We start from the raw sequence: 23,047 nt of genomic DNA on the forward strand, positions 1-23,047 counted from the left end.
CACCCGAGGGATTAATAAAGTTCTATCTTATCTTATCTTATCTTATCTTATCTTATTCACAACATACTTCATACCGTGTACATTATAACATACCATAATAGACCCATTTCTGTAATATACTTGCATATCTATATTATTGCTAATATATATTGTAATATATCTATGTCACTAAAGCACTTCTGGATGGATGCAAACTGCATTTCGTTGCCCTGTACCTGTGCATGTGCAATGACAATAAAGTTGAATTCTATTCTATTCGATTGATTAATAATCAGTCGCTTGTATAAATGATCACGCATGCCTTCTTCGCCACTCCTCAGGGAATTCGGACTTTCTTCTACACGAACCGTCAGACGTGCCAGGACTGGCTGACGAGGATCCGCTTGGCACTGATGAGAGTTGGTCTTCTGTCTGGACAGCCAGCAGTAACTATTCGCCATGGGTTCGATCTGCTTGCAGAGATTAAAAACAGTGGCACTCAGGTCTGTGTTAGTAGAATATCCTCTATGTATTAGATGTAGTAGAGATGTATATACAGTGAAAATATTCATATTACTTCACTTGTTTGTCATGTTACAGTAATCAGCACTGAATGTAGTACACAGCTGCAGTGCTGTCAGAGGCTTAGGATGCTAGCCACTGGATTTAACTAGCTGAGGTCACCATGCTGCACAACCCTTCTCCTCAGTTCACTGACCATCTTCCTGTTTGCTGATGACATATTTAACATCTGAGAAATCTAACATAGCGTTCTACCTTAAACTGCCAGCTCCGCTAGAGTTGACCAAAAGGAACTCTTTGACCTGACCCTTCGGTCATGTCTGGAGGAAACCAGGTACCGCTTATTACCTGGTCAATACCATCCCATCTTCCAACAGGACAACAATCCTAGGCACACAAACCAAGATAACAAGAGAGTGTCCCAGCCAGAGTTCAAACTTGATCTGAACTGAACAGATGTGAAAATGGCTGTGCACCGAGGTTCTGCATAGAGCAACGGGAGAAACTGCCCAAAAATGAGTGCCGAGAGGCTGTAACATGACCAAATGTGGAACGAGTGAAGTGCTGTGAATAAGTGCTGTAGTAGTTCTGTTTGTCTGTGCAAATGCTGAGTGTTAGATTAGGCGGTGTATCATTTGACCATCCTACAAATACTGTGGTAATAAATAGTGTCATCTGTCTGGGTGAACTGTGGATCTGTGGACTTTAAAGGGTCCAGAGCTGGAGGTGCCCGTGGTGTTGCTTGTGGAGGCTCTGTTGGAGTTGCATTGTCCCGAGGCCATCCAGGGCTTGGCAAGTTGGAGTGCCTCAACTTCAGGCAAGAGTATGGGCTGGTTGTCATCGGTTGCGCTGCAGGCTGAGGGACGGTAAGGACTGGCACACTAACCGATTATCCTCATGGTTCACTGAGATACTCATTTGTAATAATTCATGTAGTTTCATTGCTGTAATCAACTGTGCATATGTTTGTATGTGCAGGTTTGAGAAAGCAGCCCAGGAGTATCAAGACCAACTGTCTGCAGTTACAGGGATGGACTGCAGCATCAAAGGCTCTGACTCCTTCATGCTCAAACTGTCCAGCAACACAAGCAGTCCAAAACACTGTAGCAATGGTAACTAGCAAACATCCCCTTAGATCGCAGCATGTTTATTTGTTCAGCTAGCTTTCTAACTGTTCCTGTAGCACAGCTGTGAGGCACACAGCCACTGCAGGTAGGCTGTGCATCACCCGACTCTTAGAAACGTGTGTTTTCTGATGCTTTCTTTGTTTTTTCATCTTTCCTTTAAGTTTCACTGATGCTATGATGCTTGGTGTCATTTTCAACAGGTGACAGCAGGAAGACGGTGTTACTGAAGTCGAGTGAGTGCTCTCCAGAGGTGCTGAACTTTCTGGCCAACAAAGCCTGTCAGTGTTATGTGGCACTTTGTGACTGGGCTTCTGTTAAGGAGTGGCAGGCCACTGTCAGCACCCTCAAACAGAACTCGACCAATCCAGTCAGCATCAACCTGAAGACAGATTTCAATTACATCCATGCTTTGAGTCACTTTGAGGAGGGCGATCTAGCAGAATGTGGGGTTCAACTGGAGCTGCTGCCTGGAGAGGATTACACCGCTCTTTCTGGCAGTAAGGACAAACTGGGTAAGTGTCCTTACTGCCCCGAGTCTTAACAGACGTCTGGATTGTGACTGAGTTGTGCATTTGCAGTAAAACTGGTATTTTTTCCCAGAATGTAATGTAGGATTTTCAAAGTAAGACCACAGGTATCTGCTAAAAGGCTTGGAACATTTTGAATCTCAGTGACCTTGACCTCAAGGTCAGCTTTTCTGAAAGTCAGATTTATACCATGGGACCCATCTACTGGTGGCTGCTAGTATTTCTAACACTCTTTGTGCTCAAATTTAGATCTGAAAAGGCTCCTGCCCTCAATGAGTCCAGATCCAACTGAGCTGCAGAGAGCTATCGAGGTGCAGCTCCTTCGCAGCGCTGTAAGTGCAATGACCAAAGTCAGCGAGCAGCAGGATCAGAGAGCAGCACCAAACTCAGAGTGAGTTCATTTTTTATGGGTCAATCATTGTCAAATGCCGTACCAGCTCTGATTTCAAGGGGGAAAAACCCCATTAGGGTAATGAAACCCTTCTTAATAGGAGAACTGCCACATTTTAGCTTTCTATTGTTCAGTTTGCTCAGAAAGTATTTTTGTGATAAAGTCGGGGCGTTTCAAGCCTTTTCTGACGGCTGTAGCAGCATACACACAACAGAAAACCGAGCAGCCATGTAAGACAAAGCGTAGAAACAGAGATGTAAAGAGATGATTATTGAGATATAAATACAAACCCAAATATTATTATAAAGGGACACAAGTGTGACACTGTTTCTGGGATGTTATCAGTGCACTGTGTGCAGGCATACATTGTTTTCTATATACAAGAAGTGCAGTGATCGACTCCCAGATTGCAGCCAGACATCAAACGTTAGAACATTTTCTTTTTGTTATTGGTGCAGATAACCACAACCCAGTAAGATTAAAGGCTCTTCTAAACTGATTCCAAGTTTTAACTGTATGAATTACACCTGGGTTGAGTATACGGTCTGAGACTGGATGTTTGGAACCTCGTGAGGCTACAGGGGAGGTGCGCACAACTCAAGCTCCTTCCAGTGACTACCAACTGGGGCTGATGGTATCCCTCTTCACCAGTACAATAATATTAATACTCTAACATTTACTACCCAATAATATATATAATATGAATTTTGGAAGTGACGTGCGTTTTTACGTATCTTTGGCAGCTTTTTATTCCATATGAATGTTGATTTCTGGCTGTTACGACTGGACAAGAAAGGTTTTGTTAAAAAATGGGGACACTTAAAGAAATCTAGGATGCGAACACATGTTGATAGAGTTGTTTGTTCCTCCTAAAGTAAGAGGCTCGTTCTTTAGAAGAACCACTGATGATAGCAGAGGTGGATCATTGGACTTGTAAAGATCCTTAACATCACGTGGTACTCATAGACCTAAACACTTGGATTTTCTGTGGCTAATCTTGAAAGAGTTGGATCCAATTTGTCCCTCGCATGCAGAAGGGCGGGGCCTTAACTCATTATTTTGAATATTAACTTCATAACCAGATATTTCTCCAAATGTTTAAAGTAACAACAACAAACGAGGGTCTGATATAAACAACTTGTCATCTGTATGAAGAGAGACTTTGTGCTCTGATCTGCTGGATCCCTTTAATAACGTTCATCATTAACTGAATCCGTGACAGAGGGCAGCCGTAGCACCCACTGGGAACAAGTCGATCCTATGGCAGACAACCGAATCTCCACGGCGTTGCAGAGGCGTGTCAACCAAGGCAGCCCTACAGCATCCAGGACCATGAAGAACTCATCCACCCCCAACAGCCCAACTACCTACAAGCTAGTAGTTTGACTGCCTCAATGACCTCGCCCCTAATGATCAGCAAGTAGCCGCCCTCATCCACAGACTCTGCTCCAGCTATTCCCTCCACTGCCTCCAGTTAACTCATTCACTGCAATTGACGTCTATAGCCGTCAATTGCAGTGAATGAGTCAATGGGTTTAACTCATTCACTGCCAATGGCTGGCAGTGAATGAGTTAAAGGCAGCATCACCCCATCCACACTATATTTACACTGTGTGAGTAGAGCATTGCTTTTAGTCACCTGACAATTTGCCAGAATTGCTTAGAGTCCGACCAAAAGTCTTGAACTGAACTTCTTCCACACCCAAGGTTGGGAAGGAAGATGCTGTGGACTGGGCCGTCTGTCAGACAGGGCACCGACCCTCTGTCACAGATCTGTTGTCTCTGTTCTGGAGGGTCCCATTTAGGCGCACCAGGCCTGTCCAGTTTCCTCTCACAGCAGCTGATCTAACTCATCAGCAGGGCGTGATCAGTTAACAGCTCAGCTCCTCTCTTTGCCTGAGTGTCATAGCAAATCCGTCAATGCAACGCCAATCTAGGTCTTGTAGTTTCGTCAAGTTTCCCAGTAGAACAATGGAATCAGTTCTAGGAAAACTGTCATTCGCTGCATACTTGCAGTCAGGTGGTCAGGGACCTTTCCCTGACCTGAAGCAGCAGGGAACCAAAGTCCAGCCCTTCTCCTGGAGACTGTGTGGTCTCACTCGTGCTCCCTGTCCAGCCCTGCCTCCAAGGTGTAACGACTCTGCGCTATAGTGCACACTTCTTTCATCTAGGCCAACACGCTTGTTCCCAGCATTGAGCGCATACGGTTTACTGAACATTGCTTTTGTTGCTTAATATACATTTTTAGTGTGTTGTATATGATTGTTGTTATTAATTAGGTTCTTTCGTCAGCAGCAGCAGTAGGTTTACACTCCAGACTGAAAGAATAAGGTCATATAGTAACAACCAGGCTTGGCAAACACTGATGTGTATATAGGTAAGGCAGGTGTTGCTGGAATAAACTGGATGTGGTTCCTTCAGAGATCTTTTTCGTGCTGCTACTTTGTCATTGCTCTGATGCCAACTTCTGTTAATTCTTTTGCATGACAGTGAAAACTGAGACGTTTTAAACCTCTAGATAAAAGAGAGCATGTTTAGCAGCACGTCCAAGGTAGGAGGGAGAGACTGACAGCAACAGACTGTCCTCTGTGCTCGTGTGAAAGAACTCTTTAGGCTGAAATGGGGTTAAGAGTGTAAATCTCATCTATCCTTGGTATGTTCAGTCCATTTCCTGATTCTGTAAAGTGAGACTGAACGACAGCCTCCATTCCAGGGCCAAAAAGGAGGAAAAAGTCGGTTAATTCTGGAGTCGTTGCAGAAAACGGTCTCTTGTCTGTTTTCTTTCCAAATGTTAATGTTTAAAATGTGTTACTTATTTTTAGCACGGTGCCATTTTCAGACTGGTAACAAATCGTGTGATGTGATGTTGCAGTACGTTGGTGCGTTGCTTGAAACAGACCGGACGGATCTGCTTGGGTCCCCTTCGCCTGTCGACCCTCACCCTCTCTGAGACCCTGCCCACATTTCCCACCCTGCAGCTCCACTCTACTGCCACCCTGGAGAATGCTCTCACTGGACAAGAGGTTCATAAATAAACTCATTTCATTTGCATCAAAAACGACTTTACAGTTGTTTAGTGTCAGTTTGGCGCGCGCGCACACACACACACACACACACACACACACACACACACACACACACACACACACACACACACACTTTCTAGGTTTCTAGCTTTAACTTCAGACGAAGCAGCTGCAATGAGCACCAGCTTGAACTGTAATTGTCCAGTTTAAAGAAACGTAGCTTATCTTCACCCTTTGTTCTTCACAGGACTGCGTGATTCCTCTGTGCAGTGAGGCTCTCAACTCTTGTAAGCAGCAGGATGCCCAGCTGTTCCTTCATGCCCTCAGATACAGCACATTTCAGAGACAACTCCTCCACAAACTTAAGGGTAACCATTGAGTCCTGTTGTTTCTGAGAGAATTAATCACACCTCAGTTTTGTTTCAGCAGCATCGAAGAAGAAAAAAACAATTTATGCGTGCTTCATAAATTGTCAGAGCAATTCTTCCAAGAAAGAAATGAAGCCACTTTGTATCTCTGAGGGTTAACCCAGGCGGTACAGTGGTTGGATGATCGGTCAGGCTGTCCAGCTGGTACCTCAGCTCGTCCCCAAAATAGCCTGAGCTTGGATTGGAGAAGAAGTTGGTTGGACCTGACCTTACTTTACAAAGTCCCAAATCCAGCTTTGTGCTGCAGACGTACTTTTTGCTGGGCTGAACGTGATCACTGTGCTGCATAGACAAAGGGCCGTGGAAACATGCTGGATGTATTTGTCCATGTAAACCTCTAACATTTCTCCTCATTCTTGCTTAGGTTACTCTTCCTCCACCGATAGCCACCTAATGGAGCTTTGTCTGACTGCTGTCAAATTTGCCCGTAAAAAAGGTAACATTACACTGGCATCTCGCCTGCTCAGACAGTTCAGTGACACACAAACACAAGAAGAAGAGCAGGAAGAGCACCTGTGCAAGGCCTTCAGGCGTCTTAATCTTGAAGGCACCCTGGGGGAGAAATGGGGACCAGAGGTGGAGATAGAAAAAGCCAAAGTCCTAAGAACTGCAGGTGAGGGAACATCTTCATTACTCTACCTTACACTCCATTGGATGGGAAAAAAGGACCTGTTCACCTCGAACACACACACACACACACACACACTCCAAACCCAGGAAGACCCAACAAAACGATTAAAATCAATGTAATATGATGAAAAATCCTGACTGTAATCAGTGAGGTGATTATTTAGAAAGGGCAAACAGCTGGGAGATCTGGGTCCAAGCAGCACCTTGGCCTAACTTTGTGCTTAAAAATAAACTGAGGTTTTGGTTCCTGAACAGCTGATTTCGTTCGGTCGTCTGCGTGTTCACTCTGAGGTGAAGGTAGAAATGTGGAGCGCACATCAGAGACAGTTTACTGAGCTGTGATATCAGGATGGCAGCTGACTCTGTGTCTGCATCACTTTTCATTTAGTAAAAACTGTTTCTGCAGCAGTTTATGACAAATTTCATTTTTCAAGAATTATTCAGTGATCATTCACTGATGTGTAGTATACCCTCACTTTATTTATAGAGGGTTACTCAGACAACCTAAAACTCCAGGTCCTGTCCATATAAATGCACAGACTGGACACAAGGTATCCAGCTGCTGTTGTTCCTCTGAGACGAAAGACGGCGGCTAAAAGGCGCCGGTTCTATGCGGGGATTAAGCCGCACATTGATCTTCGTATGTTCTGGGAGAACTGAATGCACGACTGATGCTCTTGAGAGCTTCTCTCCTACACGCTTGACCAAACAGGCATTTGTATTTCCTCTGACCACTTTGCCACAGATAGCATGTTGGTGCCCTCTTGTGGTCAAGTGTGTAAGACATGCTGTCCCGGTGGCCCGTTACCTCCATGAGACGTGAGCGAGGTGTCTGCATGGTCACAGCCATGGAAACGCGACTCTGCGGGCTGTGTAATAGCCGACAGCATTGCTCTGTTTTTCAGCGTGTTTAATGTTTTCATGTGTTTTACAAAATGTGACAGCGCTGTGGGCAAACTGCCTGGATGCACGTAACGGCACAGTTTTAATACAGAGTGCATGAAGAAGTGCTTGTAAAACAACACGGAAAACTTTGCATCGGTTTCCCTCGGGTGGCTATGGTAACATCCACCCAAAGACTGCTTCCCAGCCCGTGGATTCTTGAGAGCCCCTGCACCTTATCTACTTTAGGGATCCTGAAACGGTGCCACAGTTTCAAAGCCAGCATCTCTCTTTTCTCCTCACATCTCATCTCCATCTCTTTATCTGTTCTTCTGACGACTGCACCGGAGACATTGATCTTGTCAACAAGGAACTCCTTGACAAGGAGTTCCTCTTTTTCCTTAGTTGTGAGGTTGGTGAGCCTGAGCCAGCGTGCCTGCTCCTGGAGAATCACCAGGCCTGTGGCTTTCCCAGTAGCCACTAATTTGTGGAGGCAGAGGACGTGGAGGACGTGGTCAGTGAAGATGCAGAGTTCTTCCCACACACTGGTGTCTGGTTTAGCTGTCATGTCCTCTGAGCCATTAGCACAGAGGAGGTACTGTGGGCTCTTGTTGACAGAGCAGCTGCTTTGTAGCACTTATCTGTAAGGAAGCGGCCTTCCTTCCAGGGGAGGGACGGGGCTATGAAGATGAAGACGACTTTGGGTAAATGATAGATGGACTGATTTTTGTATATGTAAGCTGCGTGCTTACACATATCTTGCATGTTGAAATCCAGGGGAGACGCCATTGCAGGTTTATCAACCTAGCTGGTAGCTGAGTGCTTTGCAGCCCAGCTGATGCTAGCCAGGGAGTTGGAGTCCACCTCCTTGTTGTCAGGCAGCAGGAACTGTGAGTCGGCCGACTCCTCTTCATTCTCGTTAAAACCTCCTCCCTGTTCTTGTAGCATCTCCTCCCATATGAACTCCAGCAGGGGAGAAACCCTCACATCCTCCATGTGGCTCCAGCAACAGGAAAGTGGTAGTGATGGTCTGTGGGTCTCATCTGCCCAGCTCACGCCTGGTGTTGCAGCCAGATCCTCAGGTATCTCCATTTCGCCTTGCTCTGCAGCAGCCACCTGACAGGTTAGCCTGGTGAGCTACCCGACTGTGGAGCAGTTTGTGTGGACAAGCCACGCAGTGGATACGATCATGAGTGGATCTCAAGGCAGCCTGAGCATGCGATGAACCTATGCATGCTCCACACGGGTGTGCATCTCAACCTAAAGTCTTTTTGCATCAAGGATAGTTTTCTAACTTCCCTTCCATCTTCACTGTGTACGGCTCTGGACCCTGTAGCTCCTCTGAAAAAGTGCTTGCCTCCGTGGTATAATTCTCAGATGCACGCCTTAAAAAGCAGATAACTTGGAAGCTGGATAGAAAATTGAGTCTCACTAATTTAGAAGACCATCATGTAGCCTGGAAAAAGAGTTTGCTGCTCTCAGTTAGAGAGAAGAAATTACTCATAACCTTCTCATGAATGTAAAATTATGCACAGCTACTTTGAATAGCATTTATATTAAACGCCTTTCCTCCAGTTGAATTTTACAGAGATGAGTTTGCTCGTGTGTGCGCTCTGAGTCAGTCATCAGCTGGTTCTCTTTGCTGAAGAAAGCCTGGCAGACCTGACCTGGGGTCTGCCAGCCTTCCTCTGTCCTTGCTGCCAGCAGCTGGAAGCAATAATAATGATAATGATGGTAAATGATGAATAATTAAAAATAATAAATCATTAATTAGTTATCAATACATCAGAAAAACAGACAGTGGCACTGTAGTTACGACAGATGCTGTGAGTCCACTTAGCAGAATAATTTAAAAAGCACACACAGTTTGACATCTTATAAAACAAATATGGAAGTTTCTCCCTTCAAGTCCCTGTCAAGCTGTTTAGCAGTAATGCCACTGAAACCAGAGATCCTAATCCAACCCTATTTTACAAAAACCCAGGTGTATGTGCAGAGCATTGATGAGGGTCCTGAGGCTCTGTTTTCTAAGTGGTTGTTTCTCAGCAGGTCAGTCACTGACAGCCATGGAGATGCTGAGCAAAGCTGCTCTGTCTTATTGCCATTTGGGGAAGAATGAAGGCGCCGCCTGCCGCTCGCTGCTGACACTCTGCAAATGGTTGCTGGCCGACTGGAAGGACATGACGCCTCAGCTCAAACAGGTTTACTGCTTTTTGGAATATTTGGTAATGATAATCACGTATGCAAAGAGCTGTGCCTAACGTGAAAGCAGTACAGTGAAGTTAATAGAACACAAGAACATTAAATGTAAGAATCGGACCAATGATGGGACCTAACCCTCTAACCTGCTTTGGCTCAGCTGATATTTGTCCTGGTTAAGAGAAGCAACATTTCCTCTGTTACTCAACTCTAAGTAAGTGAAAGCTGACCCAGGTCTGTGTTAAACAGCCAGATATGCAGACACACAGCTTGTGGTGGTGCTGATTGTCTTCTCCACCAGAAGCTTCTGACGTGTCCAGGTTGCTGCAGAGCCAGCTTCCCTGATCACTTTATTCAGCCCACAAAGTGCACTCCATCTCCAGCATTCTGAAGATTGTGTTCAGTGTTGGTGCAGGCGATCGGATTATGTTGCTGGGGTGGACAGGTGCTGCATATACCATAAGGAAAGTGAAAAGCCCAGGTTGTAATCCACCATGGAGGCATGTGCTGACCCCCCTTCTTTATTGTCCTGTTAAAGATATTTAACCAAAACATAAAAAATAGGGTAAAGGACTTCTTGAAGCATCTTTGACACATTTTAGAAAAGAATAAAATATGTCTAATATAGCAGATGTGATTGTTTGGATATATCTTTAAAATGCATGCTTTCAGGCTGTTAATGTTTTTGTAGGTGGTAAAGAAATCTGCAGCAGTGAACGCATGCAGCGCTCTGGGCAGCATGTCGGCTCTGAGCAGGAACATTGCTGCTCTGCTGGAGCTGCCCCTGGAGGATCAGGCCATCCCATCAGTCACTGCTGAGATTTCAGGTACCATTGGAACCTGATGTATTCACACAGGACTTCTCTGGGCTGCAGTAATGTTGATTGTCCCCCTCTTAACTCTAAATCAATGACTTCTCAATAATGCAGAGTTGGGATGTACCACTTTAATTTCCCAGTCTACTATACTACCACTCAAGTGTGGACACGCCTCCTCATTTAATGGTTTTTCTTTATTGTTACGACTTTCTACACTGAAGACATCAAATATATGAAGCAGCATATATGGAGTTATGTGACAAAGAAAAACTTAATAAATATATTTTAGTAGCCACTGTTTGCTTTGTTGGCAGAGCTGCAAACCCTGCTCTCAGTGAGCTTCATGGTGTAGTCACCTGACATGGTTTCAGCTCACAGCTGTGCCTGTCAGGGTTCAGTGGTGGTGACACTGTTGGGGATTCATTCAAAATTGAAGGCAAACTGAACCAGCATGGCTACCATCCTGCAGACACACGCCATCCCATCGTTTAAATTCCAACAGGACGATGACCCCAAACACACCTCCGGGCTGTGTCAGGGCTATCTGACCAAGAAGGAGAGTGATGCAGTGCTGACCAGACAGCCTGGCCTCCACAGTCACCTGACCTCAGTGGAGATGGTTTGGGATGAGATGGAGCGCAGAGTGAAGGCAAAGGACCAACAAGTGCTCAGCATCTCTGAACTCCTTCCAGACTGTTGGAAACCATTTCAGGAGACGACCTCATGAAGCTCATGGAGACGCCGAGAGAGCAAAGCAAAGTTATTTCCCACGTTTTTGTTCACTACATATTTCCACGTGTTCATTCATAGTTTTGATGGCTTCAGTGAGAATCTACAATGTCTTATGTTTTCTATTCCCATGTGAAGCACTTTGAAACAACTTCCTGTTTTAAAAAGTGCTATAGAAATAAATGTTACTTACTCATGAAAATAACAAAAACCATTAAATGAGACGGTGTGTCTGAACTTTTGACAGGTGTACGTCCATATTAACCTGACACTCTGTCCTCTTATGTCGGCAGTACATGTTGGCTTTTCTGCACATGATGAACACTTAAGATCTTTAAACTAAAAAACACTGAATCGTTTTGTTACACTTTCTTTCTCCAGTCCAACTAATCCCAGATAACTAGAAGTTAAACATGCTTCCCAGGCTCAGGAGGACAAATTACTCAAAATGATGAGACGCCATGTACCTGCAGATGAATACTGAAATATCCACAACCCTCTAAAGTGTTTGATGTTAATGTTCTTCCCTGTACAGTCAATGTGGGTGTTGGAGAGCCAGACTTCGTGTTGGGTCAGCTGTATCAGTTGTCCACCAGTCTGGCTCCAGATGTGGCAAAGTCCTGGGCAGCCCTGGCCAGCTGGGCTTACCGCTGGGGCAGGAAGGTAGTCGATAATGCCAGGTTAGTGGACACACACACACAGACAGACACACACACACACACACACACACACACACACACACACACACACACACACACACACAGACTGTTGTGTATGCTCTACTGGTCTGCGTAATGTCTTCGGTGGCCCAACAACACAGTGGAAACATTACTTTTAATGGAGCTTCTCCTCTTCAGCCAAGGGGAGGGACTGCCTCTTCTTCCTGGGGAAAAGAAGGAGATAGAGGAGCTGCTGCCAGCAACAACAAGTGAAGAAGACAAGGACATGATCTTCAGTATTTTGGGACAGGCCATGTGTCGACCTACTGGTATCCAGGTAAAGTCCTGAACAGCTGATAGCACGTACATATAGTACACTGGGCGTAGTAGCGCTGCGAGGACACCAGCTGCTGCCTGAGGCGTGTGGACCTGTGCTCGGGTTTTCTCTCCACCTTTGCCTCCGTCTCCAATGTGCCAGCTTCCCTTTCATCTACGTCAGCATCTGTGTTTTTAAAATACTGACTTGTGACCACGGCCGTAATGGTGTTTGACACATTTACCTGTTTATTTAAAAAAGACGATTGCGTCAGTTTCTGCAGTTGTGCTCGCTGCTTGAAGAGGCGATGGCAGTTGCGTAGTACACTTCAGTAACAGGCTTGGTCAGTACATATTACTGCCTGTTACCTGTGGTAATGCAATTTATAATTTATATATTCTGTATTCAGTTATGAAGGCTCTAATTGTTGGTTGCGAGCTGCCGCTTAGATGCTTGTATGTGCCCGGGGCTGTTGATGGGTCTGTATGCAATGATGGGCGTAGCTGCGGGAAGTTTATTGTTTTTTTTTTTGTTGATGAGTGAGTATAGGGGTGGGATTTAATAAGTTTTCTTCGTCCCACTCCTTTTTCAGGCAAGTTTTGTTTTTTGTTTTGTGTATTTTATGTTCAATATAGGTATTTGTTGTGCCTGAAAATGAATAAATAAATGAATGAATGAATGAATGTCTGTCAGAGGTGCCATCAGCTCCTGTAGGCTGCTGCTGGCATATGTAGTGATCTGATCTCATGCACAGGTATACGTACTTGAACAGGGACGTCTTACACATTGTGGCTTGTACTGCTGTGTTTTGATGTTTCTGACCTCTGTCCGGACTCTTCTCACATGCTTTGTTGTGTTCGAGCTTGTATTCAGTGCACGCTTGGTGTTTTCAACAGTCATTGTTTGTATATTCTTGGATTCTTTTCTGCAGCCTGTGTCAACCCTGATGTTCTGCTTTATGTCAGGATGAGGAAATGGCTCTGCAGCAGGAAGATGATGAGGATGACATGGTGGACGTGATTTGGCGGCAGCTCACCAGTTCGTGCCCTTGGCTGGGGGAGGCCAGCCAGCAGGTTACAGATGGTCTGATCCGAGTTTGGAGACTGGTCGTGGACCGTATCTTTGGTCTCTACCGCATCTCCTGCCAGGCCTATTTCACCTTCCTCAAGCTCAATGCTGGACACGTGAGGCTGAGTTCCTAAAGCTGATGACTGTGAAACAGTGACTGCCATGTGAAGATCATGACATAGATGTAAGTGCAGCGCTTGGTTCACTCCCTCACTCTGTGTGTGTGTTTGGTTTTAGGTCCCTGTAGATGAAGATGACCCCAAAGTGCTGCTTTCATATCACAGCAGCAAGCAGAGCAATGATGACGTAATTGTCATGGCAACGCTGCGTCTCCTGCGTCTTCTGGTGAAGCATGCCGGTGAACTGAGAGAGGGGCTTGAGCTAGGCTTAGCTTCGACTCCTACGGCACCCTGGAGGGGTATGTCCTAATGCAGGTTTACTGTGTGTGTGTGTGTGTGTGTGTGTGTGTGTGTGTGTGTGTGTGTGTGTGTGTGTGTGTGTGTGTGTGTGTGTGTGTGTGATGGATATAATAGATGGGTTTTTCACTCATAGTTGAAGCTTACATACATTAAGAGCTCCCAACACTGGAGTGAAAACCTCTCGATTCCCTGATGGAAATTGATGGCAGTGAGGGGCAGATGAGATGGAAAAGAAGAGCATGTGAAGATGAAAACAAACACAGTGGACAAACAGTCTTGTCCGTTTGTAACAAACACCTTCATCATGATGTGAAGGCCACTGGTCCTCAGAGCCTGATGCCCTCAGGGGTCTGTCTCTTGCCCTGAAGTCTCTGACCGTGTCTCCCAACCCGGCCAGAACTGGCAAACAAGCACAGGGTGTCTGATCCACAGAGTTCACTGGGGGAAGAAGAGAAATTAAGTTAGTGGAAATGTGTGCTGTTCATGTGGTCAGGGGGCAGTCTGTGCTCTGTTGGCTCCAGGGTACCAAGTGACTGCTGAAAGGTTACTGATGTTCTGTCCAGTGATGCCTGGTTTACATAATGTAATGAATAAAAACAGCCACAGTGATAGGTTAGGGTTACTCTGCGAGTAATAAGGACATGAGAATATCTCTGTGGTCAAGCTCCGAACTCTAGAGCAGACCTGGGAATGTTTGGTCCGTGCTGTAAATCAGCGGTGTCCAGCCCCAGTCCTCGAGAGCAACCGTGCTGCAGCTTTTAGAAGCATCCTTGTTCTGACACGCCTGAATCAAATGAATGGCTTGTTATCAGGTGTTTGCCAAACTGGATGGCTGCTGAAGAGGAGATCCAACCATCTGATTTAGCTGTTGGAGTAGGGATCCATCTAAAAGCTGCAGGACAGTAGCTCTCGAGGACTGGAGTTGGAGACTCCTGCTGTAAACTCTTGTTTATGTCGGTCAGCCAAGGGTACCAAAAGACCACACTTTCAACATTTAGCATTTAGCTAGTCATAAAGTATGTACTTGTTGCTTTTCATGTACTGATTCTTCGTGTTGTCTTCAGGTATCATCCCACAGCTTTTTTCACGTCTCAACCATCCGGAGGCGTACATCCGACAAAGCATATGCAGCCTGCTGTGCCGTGTGGCCCAGGACTCCCCACACCTCATCCTCTACCCTGCCATTGTAGGCTCACTCTCCCTGGGAGGGGAAGCTCAGAATGCAGGTAGGCTTACTTTTCTTTTCTTTCTTGTTGCAGCCATGTTCTCTCCAGCTGTTTAAAGAGTTCTACATTAATATCTCAAATATTTCACTTTGCTTGTTCACTCGGTATTAGTCATATGTGCAAGAAATGACTAATACATAGTCAGAAAAATAGGAGACTGTATAAAAAAATCCTTAGCAGTTAATGCAGTAAATGTATTGTTACTCCAGATGCATTTGTTTTATTTTGGTGGTATAAATGTGATCTGGCAGGTTACACTTAATATTCTGAAACAAGTCTGCATGGTTTGAAAGGGAGTCTCTGACATCAGACACCCTGTGCTCGTTTTTCTGACTTCTCCTCTCGATTGGTTAATTTTGCAAACAGGGAGCAAACTGCCGTCAGCTCTGCCTACCTTCTTGGGGAGCATACAAGGAGAGGACCTAGGTGTGGATGAAGAGGAGCAGCTTGGGAGTGATGAACAAGGCAGATCATCAGAAGAGCTGGCGACCTGTTCAAGTCAAGACCAAGCCATGATGCAGGACTGTTACAGCAAGATTGTGGAGAAGCTGTCTTTAGCCAACCCTAGCATGGTGCTGCAGGTAGAAGGCTGACCGCGGTTACACGTTTTGTATGGGGGGGGGCTATACTGTTTATACTTGAATCAACTACAGCTAAAGTTCAGTTAAAAGAAATGTGATTTTCTCAAATGATTGACTTGTGTGTGCCGACCAGGTCCAGCAGCTGGTGGGTGAGCTGCGCAGAGTCACGTTGCTGTGGGATGAACTGTGGCTAGGTGTGTTACAACAGCAGCACATGCACGTCCTACGCAAGATCCAGCAGCTGGAGGATGAGGTCAAGAGAGTGCAGAACAATAACACACTGCGCAGGTGAGACTTGCTTTGACCTTAGCCTCAGGATAGGGTCTGCTTTTTTCTGTGTACATCGTTGTTTGAAAAAACATCTCAAATCAAAGCTAACCGCTGCTGGCCCACAGTTCATTTGGTGCCATGGAGCCAACAATAAGCAAAGGTCTCACTATGGAAAGTGCTTTCTTGAGTGACCAGAAATAGACCCACTAATACCAAATGGCTGTGGCTCAGGAGGGGTTTTCTACCAGTTGGAAGGTTGGTGCCCAGTCTGTCCACCTCAGTGTCAGTGTGTGCTTGTAGTAAAAAGCACTTTGAATGTTCAGAGTAGAACAATGCTGCTACCATACACCACTTAGACGTCCTTCCTAACTCCTCGTGACCCAAAACAGATTCTGGAACCTTCTGACTTTCATCTGTTTTAGGAAGCATTTCAGGTCCAAAACACGATCTTTCAGACCTTGGTTGATATCACACAGATGGTACGCTCCTAGAATTCCTCAGCACCTTGAATTAAGAATGGTGATGTAACACACCAGTGCACAACTAGTCCGCTCATCCCGCATCGGTTTGTAGATGTGCACTAGTCGTTACTGGACCTTGCAGGTTATGGTTGCACTGGTTAGTTGTAAGCTGTACTTTCTTTACGTTTCTCTCGTATTTCCCTAACTGAGTCATCCACGTCAAAGGTAAGAACATCTGAACTCCACCCTCTTGTGCTAAAACTCTGGACTCCATTGACAGTCCATGTCCTGTAGTTGCTTCAATGCTCCCGGTCTCATCTGTTGTGGAACCTGTAGAACCTTAATCATTTGTTACTGGTGGTTTAAAAGTTCAGCGATGACATGATGAAAACCAGCCTGTGGAAAAGCTATTACCCCTCAGCTGTAAAAGGCTGATTTGGGGTACTGTCGTCACCCCGCTGGGCGAGCAGCGTGGGAGGTCTCAGGAGGCTGAGGGCTGGTGCTGGCAGTCACCAGTCAGTTGCTGATCTGTATTTTTCTGTGTTCAATGAAAAGTAAAGTTCTTACTAGGCTTGTCTGATCTCCCAATACCATTTGTTGATCTGCAGGGATGAAAAGATCGCCATAATGCGTGAAAAGCACTCTGCTCTGATGCGTCCCGTGGTTTTTGCCCTGGATCATGTGTGCAGCATCACAGCAGCTCCGGCAGAGACGCCGCATGAATCCTGGTTTCAGCAGACCTACGGTGATGCCATCACGTCTGCCCTGGAGCGTCTAAGAAACCCCGTAAACCCGGCTAATCCAGCCAGTAGCTGGCTTCCCTTCAAACAGGTATGATGTGCTTTGTGTTAGTGATGACCATGGTTTTATTTTCAAATTATTCAAGTTCTGTAAGCTGCAGGGATAGCAATGGGAGCAGAAACTGATGAACAGTGTGTGACAACAGGTTCACTGAACAGGCGACAACAAGACGACCCTTAAAAATGCAGTGGTGGTGGTTGCTTACCTCATCCTGCTCACTGACTTTAGCTCGGTTTTGTGTTGTTAGTGTCACTGCTGATAGTGACGTGTCGTCCCACCTGCTGCACGTTCGGGCCAGCATGTCATCGTAAGAAGTCTCGGTCGTTGTGTCCTTGGGCAAGGCACTTCACCCGTTGCCTACTGGTGGTGGTCAGAGGGGCCGGTGGCGCCAGTGTCCGGCAGCCTCGCTTCAGTCAGTCTGCCCAGGGCAGCTGTGGCTACAATGTAGCTCCATCACCAGTGTGTGAATGTGTGGATGACTGGATATGTAAAGCGCTTTGGGGTCCTTAGGGACTATTAAAAGCGCTATATAAATACAGGCCATTTACCATTTGTCAACCTGGTGCTGGTGCAGAGGGCCCTGGTCTCCTCCTGGTCCAGGACTGTGTGCAGCTCACATGGCCATTGTGTCTGTGACGTTCCTGGAAGATGAAGGCGTTGATGTTCCCCAGGTCTGAGTCCAACTGAGAACCTCTGGGCCATCGGTGCGTCTGACTCTGCCAAAAAGCACCACTGCCCCCGAGCTCGCTGATGTCCTGGTTCAGGTCTGGAAGGAGAGCCCACTCAGTCTGCACATTCAGTTTTCACTTTCAACTACGTGTGATTTCAAATCCAGCTCTCAAACGGTTGATGATCCACCGAGTGTCATTTTGTCCTTAGCAAACTGTGTATTTGTGTGCAGTGTGTGTTAAATATACACAGGAATTGTTTCCCCAGCACCTGTGAAGATGTACCTGTGTATGTATTCTGTTATGTTGAGATGCATCACTTCCACAGATGTAGGATCCTTGATATTTCCATAGTTTTATATTGTGTAGCTGTTCCAAACCTGACTGATGTGCTGTCTGTGTTGGACAGATCATGATGAGCCTGCAACAGCGTGCTCAGAAGAGAACCAGCTATCTGCTGCATCTGGACGAGATTAGTCCCCGCCTGGTTTCCATGACTACAACAGAGATTGCTCTACCTGGCGAGGCATCGGCATTAGATGCAGTGACCATACAGAGTGTAGGGAACACCATCACCATACTGCCAACCAAGACCAAGCCAAAGAAACTGTTCTTCCTGGGCTCAGATGGACACAACTACCCGTACCTCTTTAAAGGTGGGGAAACTCGGTCGCAGCAGCAGTCGTAGATGGAAACAGTCTTCTAAAGCTGCAGGGAACAGGAAACGTAAAAACTGCATTAGCATTCAGTTGGTAATATTGACAGTTGTGTTCTGTGAACAACTGAAGCCTGGCTTTTAGATTAGATTAGATTAGATAGAACTTTATTAATCCCTCGGGTGGGTTCCTCTGGGAAATTCGATTTCCAAAAAAGCACAGCACCGACAGAAGTTACAGAGTTACAGAATATTATATATATATATATATATATATATATATATATATATATTACACACACACACACACACACATATATATAAATACAGAGACAATATAAATAAAATATACGAAGGGGATAAATAGAATAAATAGGAATAAAAATACAAGTGAATTGCACATTTCAAGTATTGAGTCTATTGCACTGTTGACTATTTACAAAAGTATTGCACAAAAGGTATTGTACAGTGAGGTGAAGAGGCACTACAGCTTAGTTGTTCTCATTTTTTTTTTTGATTTTCAGTGGGCAGAGGAGTGCTTTGAAACAGATAAAGTAATGTTAGTAAAGTCATTAGAACATGAAGTATGAGAGAGGCACATCGACCCGTTGAGTCTGTAGTTTCTGAGAACATCTTCTGTGTTTGACGCAGTTTGAATGCAAGCTGTGTGACTAAACAGGACAAATGAATATTCCCCAGCTGGCTGCTGGAGGTGGGGCCAGTTGTAAGGTGAAGCTGGTCATAAAGATGGTGGTACTCCACAAAACGTGGCAGTTGCCATGGTCACCCACAATTTGCATGGAAGACTTTTATCTGCAACGTTATAGCGAAATAGTGACGATGGTATTCCAACCAAAAAGTGTTTCCTGTAGCAGTGAGGCGCAGCTTTTACTTTGAAGGCGAAGGTTCTGTTTCCAGTTTTTATTGTACTTTGTTTTGCTAACAGTCGATAGTTAGCAAATAAGTCGTAACTGTGGCAGCCACAAGGTTTTTGGTGTAGCTAATTTTAACTAGTGACAACCAGCAGCAACAAGTGCTAACCAAAGGTTGGGTAATGCAGCCTTTGATTTATATATTTGCCAGTTGGTCCCCACGCCTGCGTGACAGATGCCTAATTTTATTTTTAACAAATGGGGTCCAAGCACTTTGAGACAGGGTCCTCCCAAGAGCACCTTTGACACTTGGCATTATAGTGATTGTTATTATAAAAAGGTCTGTAAGAAATCCAATTCTTTTTATTTTCATATATATTTTGTTTGTTTCATCATTCGACCCGCTGACCCGATGTTAGGCTCTCTAGTTGCTCGTTTCCTGCGTCACATTCAACGTACATCATCTGTGTGTAAACTCGCCCAGATTTGTATCCACGATTGAGTTTTTTCGAGTCAGCACGTACATGTGAAATACAGAACGTGAGAAAGAAACGCAGACCTGACAGAAGCTGGGGGTGAGTTGAGAGTAGCACAAACGTTTTCTGTGGGTGTTCATACTAAATCGTTTGTACAGTGTCATTTTACCAAGACAGAGTCGTCATTAAAAAGCTTTTATGTGAACCGCCAATGATCCCTCTGAGCTCGTGAGCTGTGTGTTGTGCGTAGAAAGCAAAGGGAAAAATGTCAAAGTTTCCTTTGTGATGAAATAGTGACTGAAGTTTCTCTCAGGTCTGGAGGATTTGCATTTGGATGAGCGCATCATGCAGTTCTTGTCAATTGTCAACACCATGTTCACCAAGATCAATCAGCAGGAGCAACCACACTTCCATGCCCGACACTATTCTGTCACGCCGCTTGGAACTCGTTCAGGGCTGATCCAGTGGGTGGACGGTGCCACGCCCCTCTTTGGCCTCTACAAACGCTGGCAGCAGAGGGAGGCTGTGCAGCAGGCTCAGAAGGTAGAGGTTTGTCTGCACTGTAACACACGGCTTTAACACTGGTCAGGCGGCGAGCGCTTTCTGGTTTCGGGCCCGTATTACTGGTTAGTGACGTGACTTTGTTTTCTGAGCAGGCCCAGGACTCCTTCCCACAGCAGCCTATACCTCCAGTGCCCCGCCCCAGTGAACTGTACTACAGTCGCATCGGGCCGGCTCTAAAGGCAGTGGGGCTGAGTGTGGATGTGACACGGAGAGACTGGCCTCTCAGCGTTATGAAGGAGGTTCTGAAAGAGTTGATGGAAGCAACGCCGTCCAACCTTCTGTCCAAGGAGCTCTGGTGTTCTTGCACCACGCCGAGCGAGTGGTGGAGGGTCACTCAGGTGCGAGGAGATGCATTCAAAGCGTTTCTCACCTTCTTCCTTGTCTCCTGTTTCAGAAAAGGACAGATGCTCAGAAATGTAATCCAGATGTTTCTTTGTTTCCTTTTCTCTGTCTGCAGTCCTACGCCCGATCTACTGCTGTCATGTCAATGGTGGGATACATTATTGGCCTTGGCGACCGTCACCTTGACAACGTTTTGATTGACATGACCACTGGAGAGGTGGTGCACATTGACTACAACGTATGCTTTGAAAAAGGTGCGTTTAACTGTGTTGCTGCGATTCATTTTAAAGAGAATAGTTTAGAACCACATTTATTAAAAGGTAAAAAACTATTGTGCTGCATGTGATAGAAGCAAAGGGACAGAGGTGAACACCACTCACACAGTGCTCACCACAGCTAGTCAGCCTGTTCTGTGCAGATATAATAAAGCTCTTCTCCTCCACAGTCCCCCATAATATGATCAGACTCAAAGCTCTTTATCACACACTGAGATGTTGGAGGAAACCCAGCTGAGGGGTTATTTTTGGCTGCTAGCGTGGAACAGTATCGATTTTCCATGTAGTGGGTGACCTGCTCGTTTTCCTGGGTGCACAGTATCAAAGTGTGTGTGTGTTGCCAGGGAAAAGCCTGCGAGTGCCAGAGAAGGTCCCATTCAGGATGACCCACAACATCGAGATGGCTCTGGGAGTCACTGGGGTGGAGGGCATCTTCAGGCTGTCCTGTGAACAGGTTACTCTCACATCACACTGCATATAAAACCATTTGTACAGGCGTTAACTCAACCCATCTGTGAAAGGGTATCTAAAACACACCCATCTATGTTATCATCAGTAGCATTTCTCACACACCTTGTAACAGATTGGACTAATTTCACGTAGCATAGTCGCAGTGTGCCCCGTGGCAGGTACACCATACCACCGCCCACCTCTGCTGTTAGAATGAGGATCTTCATCTCTTGCTGCTGATGAAGCGAGAGCCAAGTTCAAAGTGTTCAATATGTTGGAGCTTATAAAATGAACACATGAGCCTGAGATGATTGTTTCCCTGAGGGTCACGATTGGAAAGTATTCCCACTGGGCTGTAATTGATAAATATTGAGACGAGTGGCTTTTTTTGCACAGTTTAGAATAATGAAGGTAAAATTAAGCAGTAGATGGAGTGACAGTTTGTTTTTACAGTTTGCTGCAGCTTACAGGCTGTTTGTTAGAGGGATGTAGCCAGTGCACGTTTTGTACCTCGGGATATTTCCCATGCACTGAAACATGGAGATGTTAGAGCTGTCGGCTATTGTGACAGGATGGAAGTCAAAATACACGTGGGGGGAAAAAATCAAGTGGGATGTGTGTTTCTAGGTGGTTCAGATAATGCGACGAGGCAGAGAGACCTTACTGACCCTGCTGGAGGCCTTCGTGTACGACCCTCTGGTGGACTGGACCGCGGGGGGAGAGGTAGGATTTGCGGGTGCAGTGTACGGAGGGGGAGGCCAACAGGCTGACAGCAAAAAGAGCAAGCGGGACATGGAGAGAGACATCACGCGCTCTCTCTTCTCCTCCAGGGTGGCTGAGATCAAGGTGAGTTCACAGATGTCAAATAATCATACAGCACCTTATCAGCAAATCCAGTCGGTTCTGTGGTGGTGTCTCAGGTTGCCATGGTTGCAGCCGTTTCTTTAATTGCAGTTGTCAATGTTGCTTCACTTTGTCTGGCAGTGAGAACAATAAATAGGGGAGAAAGTTAAATAAGGACTGCGTTACAGTGTAACGAAGGAGAATATTAGTGGCTTTTATCTGTCATTCCAGGTTAATCCACAGCTGACTGACACTACAGTTATTGCTCTTACAGCTCACATTGTCTAAATAGGCAGGAGTAGGGTTGGCTTTGTTTTTAACAACCCTGCAGGCTGTAGAATGAATCCTTTCCTGCATTTCATATTTTTAATGTGTTATTGTTCTGTGTGGGCCTCGTGCAGGTGAACTGGTTTAAGAATCGTGACGAAATGCTAGCGGTCCTACCACAAGTAGAAGAAGCCGTAGAAGAGTACTTGGTCCTGCAGGAGCTTCTCTGCCAAGGAGAGAAACGCCAAGCTAAACTACAAGAGGAGAGCGCCTTCTTAGAGGGGGCAGAGAACCACCCTGACCACGACATCTTCACCCTGGAGCAAAGGTCAGACACAGCACACTGTTCATGTTCTTTCAAATGCATGCCAAAAGGTGCATTTAAGGATATACATTTGAAAGACTGAAAGGTGCGTCCGGTGGATTCATTGAATTTTGTAACATGTTTGGATATTTGATCGTCTTTTAAACAGTCACTACAGACAACAAAATAAGGAAATGTGGCTTTTAAATTATTCATTGATAGATAAAGTTAGGTGATGTTGTTGCTTGGAAACATTGTGGTCACACTTATAG

At 45.6% G+C, this 23,047-nt stretch overlaps 1 protein-coding gene across 5 annotated transcripts in view; it reads left to right on the forward strand.

The window, feature by feature from the left end:
• The window catches only part of smg1 (SMG1 nonsense mediated mRNA decay associated PI3K related kinase), a 58,782-nt gene that overhangs the window by 23,559 nt on the left and 12,176 nt on the right, over positions 1-23,047 (forward strand). For 2 of the 5 annotated variants that reach the window (XM_085402868.1, XM_085402873.1), the window contains 25 exons: positions 321-482; positions 1,213-1,367; positions 1,480-1,613; positions 1,829-2,140; positions 2,405-2,546; positions 5,419-5,569; positions 5,820-5,940; positions 6,365-6,613; positions 9,559-9,713; positions 10,403-10,538; positions 11,794-11,938; positions 12,116-12,254; positions 13,199-13,417; positions 13,539-13,719; positions 14,785-14,946; positions 15,313-15,527; positions 15,661-15,815; positions 16,867-17,089; positions 18,137-18,383; positions 20,044-20,279; positions 20,387-20,632; positions 20,752-20,890; positions 21,256-21,365; positions 21,989-22,207; positions 22,606-22,799. In XM_085402868.1, the coding sequence (XP_085258994.1) occupies positions 321-482; positions 1,213-1,367; positions 1,480-1,613; positions 1,829-2,140; positions 2,405-2,546; positions 5,419-5,569; positions 5,820-5,940; positions 6,365-6,613; positions 9,559-9,713; positions 10,403-10,538; positions 11,794-11,938; positions 12,116-12,254; positions 13,199-13,417; positions 13,539-13,719; positions 14,785-14,946; positions 15,313-15,527; positions 15,661-15,815; positions 16,867-17,089; positions 18,137-18,383; positions 20,044-20,279; positions 20,387-20,632; positions 20,752-20,890; positions 21,256-21,365; positions 21,989-22,207; positions 22,606-22,799 (4,547 nt within the window). The remainder of the gene's footprint in view (positions 1-320; positions 483-1,212; positions 1,368-1,479; positions 1,614-1,828; positions 2,141-2,404; positions 2,547-5,418; positions 5,570-5,819; positions 5,941-6,364; positions 6,614-9,558; positions 9,714-10,402; positions 10,539-11,793; positions 11,939-12,115; positions 12,255-13,198; positions 13,418-13,538; positions 13,720-14,784; positions 14,947-15,312; positions 15,528-15,660; positions 15,816-16,866; positions 17,090-18,136; positions 18,384-20,043; positions 20,280-20,386; positions 20,633-20,751; positions 20,891-21,255; positions 21,366-21,988; positions 22,208-22,605; positions 22,800-23,047) is intronic. The other 3 variants (XM_085402871.1, XM_085402869.1, XM_085402872.1) reach the window with 3 other exon arrangements.

Source organism: Rhamphochromis longiceps, linkage group LG4 (genome assembly GCF_057381845.1).
Source record: "Rhamphochromis longiceps isolate RC_006_pf linkage group LG4, R_longiceps_female_GT1.1, whole genome shotgun sequence".
Lineage (NCBI taxonomy): Eukaryota > Metazoa > Chordata > Actinopteri > Cichliformes > Cichlidae > Rhamphochromis > Rhamphochromis longiceps.